The 15,448-nt window shown below is 41.8% G+C and overlaps 1 protein-coding gene across 4 annotated transcripts in view; it reads left to right on the forward strand.

The window, feature by feature from the left end:
* Window positions 1–15,448, forward strand: part of LOC142965607 (mannosyl-oligosaccharide 1,2-alpha-mannosidase IC) — a 158,339-nt gene that overhangs the window by 93,882 nt on the left and 49,009 nt on the right. For all 4 annotated transcript variants that reach the window (XM_076106626.1, XM_076106625.1, XM_076106627.1 and 1 more), the window contains one exon: window positions 10,999–11,079. In XM_076106626.1, the coding sequence (XP_075962741.1) occupies window positions 10,999–11,079 (81 nt within the window). The remainder of the gene's footprint in view (window positions 1–10,998; window positions 11,080–15,448) is intronic.

The following is a 15,448-nucleotide window of genomic DNA, read 5'->3' on the forward strand; positions in this document are numbered from 1 at the left end:
AGGCATTCCTGCTCATTCTTAATTCATGAAAGATGGGATTTTGGCTCAGGAGGGGGATCAGTTTTACATTTGGATTGTAGATTTCATATTACTATTGTACATTTTACATTATAATTGGATAATTAAAATCCGTGTCTGTACAATGCAGCTTGTAGAATTACTCCACCAGCCAGGCATTGTTTTCAATTTGTTGCAGATCTTATTGTTGCTATCCATTTAGCAGACGCGACTTACAATAAGTGTATTCAACATATGTATTCAAGAGAATAAATAAGAAAATGAATTGGACAAAATAAACTTTTTTGTGTTATGGTCTTGGAAAGCTAGAAAAACCATATATGATTATATTGATCAGTTATTTTGTAGTAAATCTGGTGTTGGTGGGTCTTGTCCCAGGAGGGCACTGCCGGTCTGTTATTTGTTAGCAATGGACGAGGACAGACAGACGGGGACAGAAGTACAGACATGATGTCTCAGTCTGTCTCCTCCCACCAGGCGGCTCGGACAACAGTCGAAGCGATCGGTTTTAAAACTCTGTTCCAAGTGAACAGATTACATTTTCTGAAATATGTCTTAAACACATGACTTTAAAACAAACACCAGGCTCCTGATGTAGATCCTGACGAGCTGCTCAGCAGACAGACCGGTCCGTTCTGGCGGCAGAGCCAATTACCGAGACAAAAGAAGCTCCAGAATGTTCAATGATGGCTTTTGGCATATTTTCCCACAAGCTGTTGTTGCATAAAGCTTGAAGAAGTAGTTGGCATTGTCACAGCCAGTTAGCATTATGGGGGTTCTTCAGTCTGCCTTGCTATACAGTGTGTTGCCGTATTATGAGGATCTTCTATTAGCAGTTTGGTCAGTGCTCTATGACTTTTGAGTTATGGTCCAGCAATTTTCCTCCAGCTGGTCATCAGACCGTATCTCATTTAAAAGAGGGTGATTAAGAGGGTTTAATGCGGGTTGTATTTCCTCATGGCGCCTCCCAAATGTTATTAGTCCTCGAGACCCTCTCCTCCTCCTCGTCCTCCTCTTCTTCTCTTTCACTCACTGTTACTTCAACATTCTCTATATCAGTTATAATCTGATTCAGCATTTCTCTTCCGTCATCAGGAAATGTATTAGATGTGGTGCGATACAACGACACAATGGGAATAGATCACAATGATCGTTTTACTCAAACGCTTTCATCTGCTTTCTTTCATTCTCTCGTGGTTTGAATACACACATATATGCATGGTCAGATCTCCTATCAAGGTGTTGTGATTGGTTTATTGATGGATATGTGTTCTGCAAAGAAGAGGTTTTCTTTTCAGTATTCAGTATTTATTTTCTACATTCGTATGGAGGGGTTTATAGGATTTGAAGAAGGAAAAATGGATTCAAAGTAATAGTAGACGGTAGAAAAACATCCAGAGTGGAGGAGAGGACAAAACACACATTACATGAAATGTTACAGGTCATGGACCTTTGAGATGACTCATTCAGGGGTCCACGTGCTGTATGAAGGAGAGAAAAAAACAGGAAATAACAAGACAAAGGTACAAATAATACCATTCAGACCATTATGTTTTATTCCACAACACTACAAGCTCCTACTTACGGGCTGCTACTCTCAAGCCTGTCATTTTCTTATAGATGCTAGAAGCAACTGTGCAACTTATTAGCTACCCAGAGAGTCAGTCAGTCCACCGGCCTTATTGGTTAATCATAAGAAACATTTTAAGACAGATAAGAAACATTTTGATCTTCATAGCAATGTTGTACGGGTCTGTTTTGTTGGAAGCACTAAGACACTGATTAACACCTGGGGTGTGATTATTAAGTAGTTTGTAATGTTTTTTGTGCTGAAACGATTAGTCAATAATCTATTCATCCAATTAGAATTGGCAGCTATTTGAATGATCACTGGAACTTTTGAAAAATCAGACAAAACAACTTATTTGCATTTGTCAACACTGGGATATTGCGCTGGATATTTTATATTTATTTAAATATTAAGCATTTTTTTTAAACAAATGTTTGATCGTTAGATCGAGAATTTAAAAGGCAGATTAATATTAAATGAAAATAACTGTTAGTTGCTGCCTTTACCGGTTTAGTATGAGTACGGATTTAGAAGCTTTGTTCTTGTTACATTTCCAGTCGACAAAATCGAAGCATATATTCTATTAATTTGTCAGTCATGTGTTATTACCCTGCAGGCTGATTTTTTTGGCTGTCGCTGCTGCCAACAGAACATTCAGGGACATTTGATAGTATTTCGGGTAACTTATTCATATCCTCTGTGGTAATAATGTGTATTTGCTGTCGCACTGAACTGGTTCAGAAGCGGAAGTCATTCACATCTTTTCCCAGTGAAATCTTGTGTACTGTGATTTTTGCTGTTTATAGATTAAATGGTCCCCCTGCGTGCTTGTTGATGAAGCATCTTCAGCGTAAGTAGCAACATGCACCGGCAATAACTCCCGAGAGACCACGGTGAACATCTCCCGAGCCAAACCGGGGCGGCAAAGTGTCTGTATAATTAGCACAGTCAGGCCCATGATTCCACGTCTCAGGTGACACTCAAATGAGTATGAAGTCTCGCGGGTGTCATTGGGAGAGACTGGAGGTGGGGGAGCCGTGTTATTTCTGACATGGTTGTGGTGCATTTTTCCACCCCCGGGCAATGCAGTAGTGTGGATGTGTAGGCAATCCCTAAAACAGGCACACACAGTTTGTTGTATGAGTGAAATGTCTCAACAACTAATTGATGGATTGCCCAAATGTCCATATATTCATTCCATCATCAGGTTACTTTTTTTTTTTTAACTTTTTATATTCAGTGCTAAGTAGCAATAATTAGCATGCTAACATGCTAAACCAAGATGGCGAACACGGTCACCATCTCACGTGTGAACATCGGCAAGTTACCGTCGTCGATGCGACCGCGTGCACCTCTGTGCCTGAGTGCAGCCTCACAGAGCCGCTAGTGTTTGTTTGGGGTTATTTCTTCACCTTTGCATTTGGTGTTGTGGTGACTTGCTGTGAGCTTGACGGTGCTGGAATGTGAAGAAAAGCACAGCAGGGGCTGTGTTGAGAGTAGAATGAAGCAGAATAGCATAGTATTGTCTTGAAACTTTGGTGGAAGTTGTTCACCTCTCCGTTCCTCCCTGCAACATCCCAGAGTAGGAAAAAAACAAACCAATCCCTCAAATCTTCTGTCAGCTTGAGATGTCTGTGTGCAGAACAAAAAGCCTGCATAAGCTTGAGGGTCCCAATTTCATTACAATCAAATACAGTTTGCAACAAGATAAAGCATGTAGATTGAACGTAGCTCGAGTGTATTTATATCTGTCCTGGTACAATCTGAATGTTATTGACTTTTTGCTGGAATGAGCGCAGATACATTGCTCATTGTTGTTGCTTATAATCTGTTCCACCTCAGAAAGGTGCCGGGCCCAGAGGCCAGACGGAGCTCACAAGACTTCCACACAAGACACACTCCTTTCACAGAACTAGTGACGGTTTGGTGAGAGAGTAGACTTGTGAGCGAGAGGAACTTCATCAGATCGTCTCAGAGATTGCCGGCAGCGTCTCACCAACTATAAACAATCCACTGTGTCTGCTGAACCGCAACACGCACGCGTAACACCGCTGGAAATGGAGAGAAATGTATTGGCAACTATTTCTAGCATAGTTGTTAATGCATTTTCTTTCTAAATGTACGCTCACGTTTGAGGACAGTATGAAGTGGCATCAGTCGGTAACGAGAGGACCTGGAGCAAGGTTGTTGATTACCTCTGCGGAGCTGTTTTTTGACCCCCGATAACCTCATGTCTGCGCTAAACGAGACCCAACTTGCTCCCAGTCATGCAGGCGTCTGAGGGGAAACTGTGTCATTTCTACGGTGCTGGGAGATGCTTCAGTGAGAACGCCGTGCCCCGGAGCTGAGGTCAAGCTGAGCTGACATTCTGTCACAGGATGTAGAGGGCAGAGGACATTTTGCATGGGTGGTTCGTCCTTACGGGTATTTACCAGCACGTCTTTATATCATTCTTGATTTTTTTTTTTTTCCCCGGTGGAAAAAAGTGCCTCTCTTTTCTTGTCGGCAGTTTTGGGAGCAAGCGGCAGACAAAAGTGAGGGATGTGGCTCAGTCAGCAAGGCCAAATACAGTGGGAGGCATGTGATGAGAGATGGAGGCACGGAGTTACACACCGAGTCAGTGAGAGGGAGGATGGACTGCAGCGGGCTGAATAATAATAATAATAATAATGGCAGAGTGAGAGCGCGGCGAAGTCCCACGAGACCCGAACATTATCATAGAGGACTCGGTGGGGAGCTGCTGCAAACCCCCAGGAGAGCAAAAAGACCTGCACGCAGAACGCTACCCTCCTGATGTTGCATGTGTGTTTATTTGTGGATGCATAGAGAGAGCATCAAAGGACGACACTCTGAAAATAGACAGATGCAGATCGACACATTTTCTGGGTTGCCGGAGGATTGTGAAGGGAAAAGATGGAGGGGTGATGGGCTGCGTTTGTAATTCAGCTATAATTTATCACTCTTCCATATTTGATTAATTATTCACCAGGCTGTTAATCTACAATTGAATGCATTTAGTGGAGATGTTTACATTCTCTCCTTGGTGTGTACGTATCTATTTGATGATGTTTAAGGAGACGTAAGCCACTGATTAATTACCTAGATTGTAAAAGATAAGTGTTATCAAAGAAATAAAATGTCAATCATTACCTGATGAGATTCGAACCATTAGCCAATGCTTTATCCTAATGCCTCTCTGCTCGGACCATTCATTACGGGTTTTATTGGTCAGGGCTGGGAATAGGCGTTCACCGAAACATCTACCCCCAGCTTGCAAAGATGCATCATGGGAAATGTAACAAGAGCGGAGCAGTCGAATGAAAGACAAAAGAACTTGATGTATCACGACTGATAACCATTACGCGCTAATGTCTGTCAGTTAAAATGCTGTTTGAAAAATCAGAAAGTCACTTTCCATTTCAAATTACCGCCGTGAATGAAGGCTTCAGAAAAAAGCCACGCGACTCGCTGATGTTTTGATTGTTAAATTAAAAGGAGCTTTTCACTGACGGCGACACAAACTCTTTTTGATTGGTTCAATTATTTATTTTATGTGCCATTAGGGTGAGCTCGTAGAAGAGAAGAGGGTCAGTCTCTTGGAACATGCTCATATACGGTAATGACCAAACGATGAAAGAAAACATTGTTAACTCGTTTGGATGAGCCTCATTTAACAATAGTATACGTTTTTTTTAAAGCAATCTTATAAAAATGCAAATATCCATGAACACAATTATGTAATTTGTCACCACACTCGGTAGCTTTGCAGTCCAGTGTATTTGAACTCTGATCAAACAAGTTAATAATATCTCATCACTCACTCTTTACAGCGAGGTTAAATATTGAGCTGTGTGGGCTCATCATTTGTGAGAACCCCCCTTTTTTCTTTTCATATATGCATGAAGTTATAAGCTCCCTTCTCCATCAGAGGAGGCTGTTTAGCATGCTCCAGAGGTTAGTGGTCATTAACGCTAATGTTGGAGACTGCTTTCAAAACTTTGGACGCTGATCAAGACTGTAATTACTGTACTACGAAAAAAAGAAAAGGCAAGAAACAGCCGCCGCTTTCCGTGGTGAAAGTAGCTGGGCGGAGACGAGCTGCCTTTGGGAAGCAGAGGCAGCAGCTTCCAGTGTGCTGCATGCTAGACTGACAGAGATTAGTAGCAGGATCTAATTGGTCCCTTTCATGATTTTTCCATGTTTAATTAGCGATGTTAAGTTAAATCACAGTCTTAAGGAGTGAATCACCAGCTCGGGTCGGAGAGGCAATCATCTGCTTAATTTTATCACTGACTCATCGGATACATTTTTATTTTTTTTTTTCTGTCACATCAGGCTAATTTGGCTTTTGAAATGTTGGAGCCATTTTAAACCTGGATCGAGTCATCTGCGCAGCAACAACGGTGCCTCTTTATTAGCAGTAAATCATTACATTAGCGTGTGAGCAGGACACGCCACTGGGCAGCCGTCCTCTCTCAGCTCCTTGGCAGCACGGCAGCCAACGCCAATCAGGCTCATGTCCCAGGCAAATCTGGGCCGAGTCCGACGACAATCTTCGCCATGGCTGTTGATGGCTGATGAATACTCATCAACAGTGAAACGAGCATCGAACACTGTCAGAAACACCGCGCGGTGCTGGTGAAGCAGAACACCTACAAGGTACCACGGCACTGTACCCAACGAGTCATTACACTCATTAATTAATTGTCTTTTCTGCCGTGGCTCCTCCTGCACAGCAATTATATTATGTCGAACAATTAAAATGCTAATTCTTCTCCTAGTATCATGCATATTTACAATACGTAAGCATTGTTTAATACAGTATCAAGTTGTATGCTTAGTTTGAGACGTTCAAGAGGTCAACTTTGCTTTTTTTTTTTTTTTTCACACCATTTTGGTTCATTTGAAAACATTTTTTGACTGTCTGGTTCTCAAGATTACTAAATGATTCACACCAATATACAGATTGATTATCACTTCCTGAACAGCACACGTACATAAAATGTGTTTATCGTTAGTTTAGTGCCCTTGGAAGTGGTCTCGGTTGAATTAGTTGGTCTGCAGTGGACCAGGGTTTGACAGATTAAACCGTACTCACCGCACAAACGCACCAAGGTCCGTTTCAGCGAAACATACAGGTTAGGTGTAAAAGTGGCCATAACCTAGACAAGGCGACACAGGAGCTGTGCATTCAAATCGCTTCCAAGTATTTACAGTATAGACTTGTTTTCCATGGCGTCTGAGAGCTTCAGCACCAACATGTTTGTGCAAGTAAAGAGGTTGTTTGTGCTTTAAAGCTGCAAACTGCAATGCAGACTTGTTCTTGAGTAATCATCTTTCAGAAAGTCTCATTTTCCCTTTTAGTGGCAGAGGTGGTTCTCGCTCCTGTGTTTACTCTGACAACCTTGTGTTGCCTCCTAATTAGGTCCTCAGCTTGAGCACCGTGAAGAGAGACAAGAAAAAAAAGAGTAAAAAAAACAGGTGTTATTCACTATACCTGATTTCTTAGTCATACTTGCTGCACCCCACGCTTAAATGTGCCTCGAGGAGCAGCAGCACAGTCGGATTGAACTCCATGCTGCAGCATTTAGTCTCTTAGTGGGAGAGGGTAACTTTTTTTTTGGGATAGAAGTGGTTTCAGGGAACCACTTATGATTTCCTCCTGATTCATCTATCATTTATCTTCGGGACAATTAAACATAGAACCTATAAATTAGGTCTAAAACTTTATCAAACTGTAATAACCTGAGATGACACCACCGGTCACATTCGGACTTGAGTCGGAGAAAAGGCTAATCAATAGCGCAATGAGTGAAACTGAATTATTCATGTTGACATTTCCCATAATCTGCTCTTTATTGATTTTTATTTTTTGTTCGTCATGAATATGACTTTGTGCTTTCAGCTGGATGAAAACATCCGTTTTACCATAAATCTGGAGAAACTTAATTAGTCACTGAAACTGAAATGAAACAATGCATTTTAGTCTTCCCCCTTTTTGTCATAACGTAATTATGAGAAGAAAATAATATATTACGATATTCCTGATATTCAAATGAGCCAGATGTGTTTTTTTTTCCAATTACCAGCTCAAGCTTGCACAGCCCTAACGGCTTTGAAAAGTTGTATTTTGTAAATTAAACTTGGACGATGAAAAGAAACAAAGTAATGTACTTTTTGTTTTGGACAAATACACATCTCAAGCTGGATATCCCTGTTAAACTCCAACCAGTTGTACAGTGAGCCTCAGTCGGAGCCAAATCCAGTCTGCTGTGCAGTTAAGTGCAGAACTTGTGAACTGACTCTCGGAGAACTTTGACATTGTTTTTTATGTTCTGTTTTGATATCTTGCTTGTGATGTGATGATTGAATCGATGTAAGTTGTGTTGTGTTTGTGTGCTCTTTCTGAGCCCCGGGTCCTGCTTTTTTTTTTTGTTGATTTAATGGAGATGCAGATCTGAACGGTTGCCCCATTTTCACAGGAACAATGTTCATGAAAAATAGATCAGATTCAAAAACCAACAAAACCCTTCACAGAAAGTGCGTCTGTAGTCCTGTTTTTATCAAAACGCACTTTATGGGATCTTCAGTGCAGTGGTATTTATTTAAAGAAAAAGGCTTGCTGGGTGATTTATTGGGCCTGTGTAGGGAAGTTAAAGTATGATTAGCAAAACCATAGTCTGCATTACTTGTACTCCCTCACTGTATCTCCTGCCTGTCTTGCTGAGTGCCACTGTCCCTGGTGATAAATAGACACTCCGTTCCTAATCACTGCCATCGTATTGCCATTACTGAATGGGCCACTCATTTCAGGGTTGGCAAGACAGCTCAGCTGCCCTGCCAGAGGCATCAGTGCTCTGTCTCAAGAAGTGTCACCAGTGTGCCGACTTCAGGGATGGAGCGCACAGCACCGTGGTTGTAAAACAGTCCTGCTGTTATTACCTGATTTATAAAGTTCCATAACACATAACAAGGACAATGCACTTTAAAGGAATAGTTTGACATTTTGTGTGGGAAATATGCTTATTCTCATACATGCCAAGAGTTACAGGAGAAGATTGATACCATTGTCATGTCTTTACACTACATATGGAGCTGGAGCCAGCAGATGGTTAGCTTAGCTTAGCATAAAGACTGGAAAGAGGAGGAAACAGCTAGCCAGGCTCTGTGCAAAGATAACACAATCCAACTAACAGCACCTCTAAAGCTCACTAATGTAATATTTAATATCACAACAAACCAAGTGTTAATGGGATTGTCTTATGCTAAGCTAACAGGTTAGCATAACAGCTTCATATTTACCAAACAGACACGAGAGAGGTATTGATCTTCTCAACGTTTCCTTTATTTGTCAACATGTGTTTGTTGCCAAGTTGGGGACATGTTGCGAAATATTTCTCGTAAAATGAAACTGACTGTAAATTAGAACACATTTGATGATTTGTTGATGCCCAGTGTGTATATATACACACACACACACACACACACACACACACACACACACACACACACACACACACACACACACACACCACACATCCCTTGAACCGATGCCAGTAACTCCACATCTCTATGCTATTCTTCAGAGTGCAGCTAATTGCCCTCTCTGGCACCCAATTACAATTTCCTTATCATCCACACTTGAGATGGCAATTTCCTTGTCAATGGGTCTCCAAGAGTTCCTGACGGATCCAACCTTGAGTTCGCGTAAGAGGCAATAATTATGTTATATTTAAACACACTCAGTGTTTCCTCTTATTTTATATTTCACATAGAAGAGAAATACATTTAATGTCGGCAAACAGAAATGGCAACTTAGCACAGCACCTCTCCATGTAAGGTTTCATAGTGGAAGCATGGAAATATTAGATATTTCTGCAAAGTTTCCAAAAGTACAATAAATATACAATTTTATGTTTGAGGTAAATGAAGGGCTCGCAGGTATCTTGAGCTTTTTCATACAGTAGTTGAAAGACAGATGCTAAATATATAACAGGTTATATATTTGGATTGCATACAAAATTGGATGAAAATCATCAAGGGTGGGTTACATTTAACTCTACACTTGTATCTACCATGATAAATTAAGCATAACGTCATAAGTCAAGCTTTCATGCAGTGCAAATGTTAACCGGCAGAAAATCTGTGAAAATGAGAATATTGACATTTGGGCGCATCAAGATAATGAAAGAAAAAGAGTAAATAAAGGTGCTTGCCGTTATTTGGGAGTTTAAGATATGTCATCTAAAAATAACTTTTCTGTATTTATAATTATTGTAATATGAAAAAGTTCTGCTGGTGTCAAAAGAAGACAAGACAAATATGACATTTCAAAAACATCCAACAAAGTGGTTGAAACTTTGAATGAAACTCTACTTGAGCCAGTGCACTCGCTCTCCGTTAATCGATCTTGCCCTGCAGTTGAAAGAGAGACACCTCAGACAAAAGAGAGTTCTGAGGAAACAAAACACCAGGGAACATGATTACGTGGCTTCGACTTTCTGACCTGACTTCTTGAGTCTGGCCTGGCTCGAGTTGTTGATTTATTTGGAGAGGGAACCTCCATCGCAGCTGGTGCACAGAGAGACGAAGAGGAGCATGGGAGGTTCACATATTTCTGGCCTTCCCTCTGGACTATACTGTATTTTGGGGGTTTTAATCTGGCGGTGAAGATGATGTTAATACATTGATATTGAACCTTTGATGTTGGCAATTAATGCTGATTCTGAAGTTGCACTTCTTTATTGGCTTGTTATCATCATCACTGTGTTTTACTGTCACAGACTTGTGAATACACCACAATGTCCTAATGAGGGATAATGAGGTTTATCAATTAGTCAATCAGTGGAGTTTGTTTTCTTTAGTTCTGTCACGTCCTATCCTAGTAACCACGTCTGCTGTTGTCATGGAGATTCACTGCCGAATTGCCTTTCTTTAAAAAAACGCTAAAGTACTGTTTATGGCAGAGGTTGTACAATAAGAGACGTCTTTAGAAATGTGTGACTGTAGTCTGTAGAGTTGTTTGATGAGCCTGTTTTTTACACATTAAGAGGAAAAGTCTGCTGATATTCTTTATTTTACTTGTCGTTAGACAAACACAAACACACACACACACACACACAGTCGAGTCGCTGTACATACTCACTTAAAATCATGCCTATGATTCACAGAGATTTCATAAGTTTACAGTGTGTGATGGAAAATACGGTATTAATATCCACATCCGGGCGGCCAAAGGGGTCTCAAATCAGCTATCCCAGCTATTTAATACATTTACAATGAAAACTCACATCTAAGTAATCACAACTATGTTGACTACAATGTTATAACTTTCCCGTAAACACCACTGTGCTGCTTTACCGCTGACTGAATTGACATTTGACAATTTGATCTCTCTCTTGGTTCAACAGAACGGTGAGGCATCCCTCTTTGAGGTGAACATCCGTTACGTTGGCGGCTTGCTGGCGGCGTACTACCTGACAGGAGAGGAGGTAAGATTAATAGATGTCTGTTATCCCTCTACTCTGGGGAGATCTGCTGCCTCCTTTATCCCCAACCAGCCCCGCAATTTGAATGATGAACAGGCTGCGACTGCATGTGTGAGCGTAGTATTGTATAATTCTTTCTTCAGCCTTCATTTTTTCCAGCTAGAATGAAAATTAAAATAAAAAGTAGCAACATTGCTGAGCTAAATTCAGTTAGGTACTCTGCTAAAAGTGGATGGAAGCTGAAGATTACACCGTTGACAAAACGGAGAATATAAGCTGCTCTTAAAATCAATTTACTTTTTCTTTCTGGGTTTATTTTAGCCGCGATTTGTCCCCAACTGCAACAAGAAAGTGTGTTCAAATACTCGCTCTGATTCTGGTGTCTGAGAAGCTTCCTCTTCATACCAACGACCGTCCAAAATAATCAGCCCAAAGTATACATTGCTTCAAATCTGCTGTCATTGCATTATTGTTGAATTTACGATAGTAATAAAGTAGTAATACTCAGAGACCAGGGAAGTGTCCTTGAAGAAGCCGCAGTGGCTCCGGTGAAGCTGCTCTGCGGCCCAAGTGTAAAGGCCCGTGGTTACAATTGACAGCGACCAGGTGTGAAGCTGTGAAACCTTTTACGAGCGTGAAACACGGCCTTGCCAGGAGAGAAGTATGAATACCATGCAAGCCTTGGCTGGATAAATACAGGTTTAACGATTGCCTGTGACAAGCACACAGCACAAATGGTCCAGTTCATTATCGGCACACTGTGGAGGCTCGACGTCACCGTAACGAGCGTCCGCCTGTAGCAGCCTCCCGGAGCGCACGCTCACCCGTACTGTTTTGAACGGGCACTCAGTCAAAGAGGCCTAGAATCTGTGCAGAAGCAGCATTAATGGAAAGAGGATCCAGTGACATATAAACACTCAAGTCACTTTAATGGACATTGATTTGCAGGCCGAGCGAGTTGAGGGGAGAGCAGCATTAAATTCTCCCCCATCGCTGGGATGAGTGAAATGTGAATACATTGCTGGAGCAGAATATATTGTTGAATCCATTATCCCACATTTGCGTGCCATTAATTCCATGCAGAAAATGTCCTATTTTATTCACTGGTCCATGGAAATTTCTATACATGGCACCGATAATGACATTTTACAATATGAATGTGTGTGTGTGCAAAGAAAAAGTATAGTAGCCATGAAGTTTGGTCTTATCTCGCTTTTACGCAAGGACATGCGTGCCACATAGTCTGGGTGAAGAAAAGCTGTTGATAAGGAAGAGCAGCTACCTTTTAAAACCTTTAGATCTTTTATTGTGCTTTAATACCTGTAGTTTGTTGTAGAAATGGGACGAATGGGAACAAATTATACAATGTTGGCTTTTAGTTCTGGTTCAGTTTGTGTTTATACCGAATTATTGCCAAAAAACAAAAGAGTAGTCATGAAGCCATATGACCTGACAGGTGAAAGACAGGAAATGAAATTGCAGTAAGGTCTTTGTGTGTGTATTATCGTCTTTGGTGTTCACAAGGAGCTCACAAAGAAACAACTGATTATGAGCGTGGTTGGTTGTGACTGTAGCTGGTTTTTGATGTCATAAATGGTGTCAAACAGGTAGGAGGATGGAAGATGATTTTTGCACTCTAATATTACAGACATTGTTGTGTGATTGCTACATTTCATTAAATATGCAATGGGAAACAGTTAAAATACACACCGTAGGACACAAGCTCATTACACCTCTATTTAACCTCACTTTCTGACGAATCGGGGAATCCCTTCACTTGCTGACGCACATGCATGTTAACATAGTTACCAAATTAACTTCAATAATATAAACGTATATTTCAATCTGTTTGAGCCTGCAAGAACCAAACCAAACAGGGAAATGCACCAAAGTCAGTTTGAACTGAATCAAAGCGGGTAAAAGCAACCTCAATCAATCATTCTCCCTCTCACCACACTGGAGACATCGTTGTGTTGGTTATTACAGTTTCCATCATCTCTGTTGCTCACTAAGTTTTGCTCAGACGACTGCAGTCCTCGTCTTTGCGTTTGGACTTTCTTGCCGTTTACACTACACTTTGCTCCCATCTTTCCTGTGAGATGGAGCACGGCGTCTCGGTTTTCTGACGGATGTATCAATACCCCTTTACCCCGGCAGGGTTATCCGTCACAAGGCTCACTTGTGTGCTTTCTGTGAAGGGTCCCTGTGAGACAGATTTATAGCTACCTGATCCCCCCCCCCCCGACTCCCCCATTAGGGTCTAGTCCTAGGAGCCTGCTGCTCCATTCGAATGATAAAACCGACAGATTGAAGGTCTGTCGCTGCTGCAGAGACTTAAATCAACTGAGATTCAGTGCGGGAGACTATTACGAGATTGCGCATCCAGTTTGACCAGAGGACATTGGGCAGCTGGTGCCGCTGTAAATGATTGCTGGGGAGCGAGCGGCTACTGATTATGGCTCCTCGCGGGATGCAGTTTTGCTGGTGAACTGCTTGGAGCAGAACTGGAGCAATACCTGACCATTAATAACTTCCTGTTGTTGTGACCGTATGTGTGTACTATGTGTGTTTTCTCGGGGCCCCAGGAGGATCGTGGTTAGTCTTTATGTCCCCAAGTTAAACGTCTTGTTCAATCGAGTGGCCGCCGCTCCTTTTGACGCTCTTTCATCGTTCACCGTCACACACTCCTAGCCAGGCCAAATGGCCCTAACAGAAGAGGCAATTACAGTACTGCAGGTGTTAGATGTGAGTGTCCTTCTGTGATGAGTCCACCTGTATGGCCACTTGTCGAAACCTGAGGGCTGCCTTACCGATTCCACTGTTAATTGGCTTTTGATTCATTGTTTCACTGTTTAAAAAGTCAGTAAATTGTCAAAAACACGACTCAGATTTAACAGACCCCAACGTGAATGTTCTGGCATACTTGTATATAGACAGTATATATATATATATATATACTTTCTTTATCCCTCTTAATCAGAACATTTGAGCTGTGTACAGTTACAAGAGTGATTTAAATAAAATCCTTTGCATGCCATTGGGCGCCCCAAAAAACGGGCCGGCTTAGAGTTTACAGCAACACTGAGCCACAGAGGACAGGAGGCGGTTAGATTAGGTGGAGGACAAGGGAGAGATGAAAGGGAAACGTTGCCGATATTCAACCGGCTCTGTGCGCCCGTAGCTTCCCGCTCACCCGCCGGGAAAAGTCATCAGCGTGTACTGCCCACGCTGCTGTGACAAAGAGGCAGTTGAAAACACAAAAGTTTTTGCCCACTGATATCCAAACACACATCTCTTCATATTGCTATCGTTAGCTAACACGTCCACAAACAGTGAAGGGAGGTTTTATATGAACGGTGTGGCTATCCGGTTACCCTAAGTCTCATTTGATGGGATGATTTTTTTTTTTTTTACAAAAGCCTCTGAGTGCAGGATGAGTCATCAAACCTTTGAAAAAATGATTTTTATGTATCAAATACTCCGATACTGATTTATTTTTACATGTATTTTGTCATATAACAAGAGATGGATGCATTTATCCCCATTTCCACTGTCTTAAGAGGCTGTCTTTTTATCACAGAAGCCTCTCTTATATTTGAAATACTTGCAGTTCTGCGTGGGTCTCCATGTGTACGTGTATTAGCACGAGCGTGTCTTTTCAGGTGCTTTTGCATATGCTATTAGCCCCTCTCTTCACCTCCATATAAGACCACGCACGTTTGTACAGTGTGTCACCTCGACCTCAATTTCTCAACTGCATGACTACGTGCAGACCTGTGTGCGCGTGTGAGTCATTTGTAAGTGTCCATTTATATGCACGTGTGCGGTGGTTAGACCTTCTTGTGTCATCTCCATCCCTTAGCGAGAACAGTGAAGGGAAAAGGGGGGGTGAATTCAATCAGCCTTGTGTGAAAATTGCCTGTGGGCTGAGCTGAAGCAGCAGGGAGAGAGGGAGGCAGCAGCCGGCAGAGGAGAAGAAAGACGTGTGTTCATATGCTCATCAGCGAGAGGAAAGAAGAGATGAAGAGAGACAGAGGTGGGGGAGGGAGGGAGGGGGGGATCAGGAGAGGTGAGGAAGAGAAGACGTGTGTTTATATGCTCATCAGAAAATGTGAGAGTGCGTGAGGAAGTGATGCAGAGAGGCAGGAGGAGAAGGAGAGGAATAGAGACGGAGTTAGAGTGTATGAAAGATAGAAAGAAGTGAAAGATGCCATAAGTAGTATTCCTAGGGGGGTGGACAAAGGGTTCAAAGAAAACTCATTTATCTCCTATTATACTGTGCTATTCACTCACAGCAGTATGACAATCCAGAGATACAAACGTATAAAGATTTATAGCACAGACAAAAAAAAATTACTTTTCTGTTAAAAAC

This window comes from Anarhichas minor, unplaced genomic scaffold (assembly GCF_050575085.1).
Source record: "Anarhichas minor isolate MPS153535 unplaced genomic scaffold, ASM5057508v1 ptg000035l, whole genome shotgun sequence".
NCBI lineage: Eukaryota > Metazoa > Chordata > Actinopteri > Perciformes > Anarhichadidae > Anarhichas > Anarhichas minor.